The 3,750-nt window shown below is 38.1% G+C and overlaps 1 protein-coding gene across 1 annotated transcript; it reads right to left on the bottom strand.

The window, feature by feature from the left end:
• Positions 1-844: 844 nt before the first annotated feature.
• Positions 845-1,795, bottom strand: LOC133050048 (olfactory receptor 5H2-like). Its single transcript, XM_061134165.1, has one exon. The coding sequence runs from the start codon at positions 1,772-1,774 to the stop codon at positions 845-847; it is 930 nt and encodes a 309-aa protein (XP_060990148.1). The 5' UTR covers positions 1,775-1,795.
• Positions 1,796-3,750: the final 1,955 nt, after the last annotated feature.

Raw genomic sequence — 3,750 nt, 5'->3', positions numbered from 1 at the left:
CTAATCCATGGGCTGTCCAGATATCTACTTAAACATTATTTGGGGGTGTTTTTGTGAGGGTGTTCCTGATTAGGTTGGAATTGATGAAATTGGTGAATTGGTCCCCACAAGACGTGAGATTCAGTGGAGTAAAAGACTTTTTGATGTCAGGCAGAATTCCTGGGATTTGCCACTGTTCACTCAAACACAAACCCACCTCTACTGTGGAGTTAAATGTGATACACGTCTCCAGGCTATACAGCTATATTTTGTATATATCAGGCTTCCCTGGTGGCTCAGATGGTAGAGAATCCACCTGCAATGTGGGAAACTGGGTTCGGTCCCTGGGTTGGGAAGATCCCCTTGAGAAGGGAAGAAGGGAATGGCTACCCACGCCAGTGTTCTTGTCTGGAGAATTCCATGGACAGAGGAGCCTGACAGGCTGCATTCCTTGGGGTTGCAAAGAGTCGGACACAACTGAGCAACTGACTTTCACTTTTCATACAGCTATATTGTATCAAAGACATCATGCTCAAGTAATTTTCAGAGGTATAGCACTATTTTAGTGCTTAAAATATACTTAGTAAGTTCACTTATAAAACCATACTGAAGAATAGACAAGCATGTAAAATGTTTTCATGTGTTTTCTGCTTTAGTTATTTTAGTATGATATGAACACTTAATTAAAATACCTTTGTGTTTTTGAAAAAGATATAGACATTTTAAGGAATTTGTTAGAAACTAACAAGTCATTAAAATAATGACAATTATAACTACAAAAAATTGAACACTAGTCAACACATAACAGAATCTGATCTGCAGTTTTATGACTGTTTTAATGGAAAGAGAACAGATATTATGAGACCTAAATATTCCTCTTTAACATTTTCATCAGCGAGTCTATGACTTTCTTATTTCTCAGGCTGTAGATAATTGGATTTAACAAAGGGATTATGACAGTGTAAAAGAGAGAGTCCATCATATCGTGATCATCTGATTGTGTGGATTCAGGACGAATATACGTGAAGAGAAGAGGCCCATAGTATAAAGAGATAGAGAGGAGGTGGGCTCCACAGGTGGAGAAGGCCTTCCTTATACCTTGAACAGACTTCTTTTTTAAAATTGTAAAGAGAACTAGTGTATAAGAAACAAGCACAATCAGAATGGTGAACACCTGTATTGAACCAGAGAAAATAAAAACCATCAGAATATTAATAAAAGGGTCAGTACAAGAAATTTTGAACAGTGGCATAATATCACAGTAAAAGTTATGTATTGTGTTGTAACTGCAGAAGGTTAATCTAAATAAAAACCCTATATGAATAAAGGCATGAAGAACACCACCTACAAATGATGAGATCAACAGTCGCATGCATAGTCTATTCGTCATAATCACTGGATAAAGTAAAGGGTTGCATATGGCCACATAGCGATCGTATGCCATACTTGCCAAGAGAAAGCATTCTGTGGTTGCACTGACTGTAAAAGAAAAAAATTGTACCATGCATTCAGAGAGAGAGATCGTCTTGCTTTTGATGAAGAAGTTGACCAGCATCTTGGGAGTCACTGTGGATGATATGGAAGTATCCACAAAGGCCAAACTCCCGAGGAATAAGTACATGGGGATGTGAAGTTGAGAGTCATTCCAGATGAGAGCAATAAGACCAAGGTTCCCCACAATGGTGGTGAGGAATATCACCAAGAATACCAGGAACAAGGGGATTTGCCACTGTGGTTGATACTTAAGTCCTGTGAGGACAAACTCTGTCAGCAATGTTATATTTTCCTCTTCCATATCTTCACTGGAAGTCCCCTGAAATAAAATGCAAAAAATGTAGAAAGAACATTCACTATGGTTTTATGAATTGAACGCTTGGAAAGTGGAGTCAAAATAAATCATACTTCTTCTAATTTCATAAAATATTACTATAATGAACTATTTGGGGGATCTGAAGAGATGTCAATCAGTATAATAATTTCAGTTCAAATAATGTGCTGAAATTAATAGATTTACATAAAAGAAATATTCTAACCATTTGCTAAATTTGTGGGAACTTGACAGACTGTGGTAGGGAAATTCTGAGTCTGGGACATGGATTATCAGTCAAGGGAATAGATGTTTAAAAGAAGCAGGGTTATAAAATGAATTGAATACCATGTGTACTACATGGGAACTAGGTATATGCGTATGTATATGTATAACTGATTCACTTTGTTGTATAGGAGAAACTAAGACAACATTGTAAATCAACTATATACCAATAAAAAATAATTTTAAAAAAGAAACCAACAGAACTAGAATCTGACTTTTCCATTCCTGTTGCACACAGAGTGAGGGAACTTGATCTAGATTTGGCAAACCAAATCCACAAAATCTCCATTTAGAATATGGAAATAAAGAGAAAAGGCACAGGGACAAAAGAGAATGTTGGTTGCAAAGACCACGATATCAAGACTCCAGCAAATGCATCCCACATCCATGGCCATGGCACTGTGTCAGCTGGCATTCCAAATTCAACAGTAGGGACAGCAGGTCTCATTGAGCTGGTGTTGGGGCATGATTTTGACAGTCAATTGGCTCCTTTGCTTCCTTCCTTCTGTTCCAGATCGTTTTTTCACCCAATTTCTCCATTCTCTCATCCTATGTTAGAGCCATTTCCATTCAATTAACTCATTTCCTGTGGTAACCAAGAGTCCTAGTTCACAACAGAGAAAGACTAGAGAGAGACCAGAAGAGAATTCTAAGCCGAAAAGCAGGAAGGAAACTGGAATGCTGAGTGCTGTGAACTTACAGAGAGAAAAGATATTCAAAAAGAACTACAAGAAGCACAGAAGGACATGTCAAGTGCCAAAATAAATGGTCTAATAGGACAAAGGATGATCAGGTTTCATTGAGTGTGAAAATTAAGGGATTTTTAGTGGCTTTAGTGAGAGCAGTTTGCATTCTGTGATTGAGTTGAGGCCAGACCATAGTTAAGAAGTGAATGAGAAATGAGTGGGTGGAAGAGTGTGGAGTACCCCAAGAAAGGTAGAGAACCATTGGCATTTCTCTACTTCTCCTAGACAATTACAGGGTTTTCTTTCTTCTCTAGAACAATTTTGATGAAAGTTTTCAAAAAATGGGAGAGGAAAGAGTTGAGAGGAGAAAGGAAACAGGAAAAGTGGGAAGGCAGTATATATTGATGAAAGGAAAACAGCAGAGAGGTGGTAATAGATGGAAAATATCAGAGACATAGATGGATACATGTAGGAAAGACAACCCGAAGAAGAGCTGACAAGGAAGTATCTGAGAGATGCAGTATCCAAGAAAGACCAAAGAGGAAATACAGGTATGTCCCCTATTCAAAATTTTGCTTTACTGCCACTTTTCTTGTGTGAAAGAACTATATTAATAACCGAGTGAGATCTGAAGAGGAATTTTGCTATTACCAGTAAAAAGGCAAAAGCAGTGCTCAGCATTTCTTTTGCAGCAATCAGTTATAGAGACAACACATACCCCCAGCAGCCAGAGTGACGCCACCAAGCTCCTTCCTCAGGGAACTATAGTTATCTTTTCAACATCAAGTCATCATTGCTCTGAATTGTGTTTGTGAACATCTGTACTGTATCTTGATTTATTTTGTCCATCTGTTAGGAAGATGGGTCCTAAGGTTATAGCTTCTTCTGTTTATGCCATTTCAGCTTTTAAAAGGTTTCAAAGAAATGTTCAACTTTCGGATAACAGGGGGAAGCTGTAAAGAGAAAGGCTCAGAGACTCAGGAGTGAGGGTTT

The sequence above is a fragment of the Dama dama genome, chromosome 31, assembly GCF_033118175.1.
Source record: "Dama dama isolate Ldn47 chromosome 31, ASM3311817v1, whole genome shotgun sequence".
NCBI lineage: Eukaryota > Metazoa > Chordata > Mammalia > Artiodactyla > Cervidae > Dama > Dama dama.
This window is presented reverse-complemented; position numbering and strand designations above follow the sequence as displayed.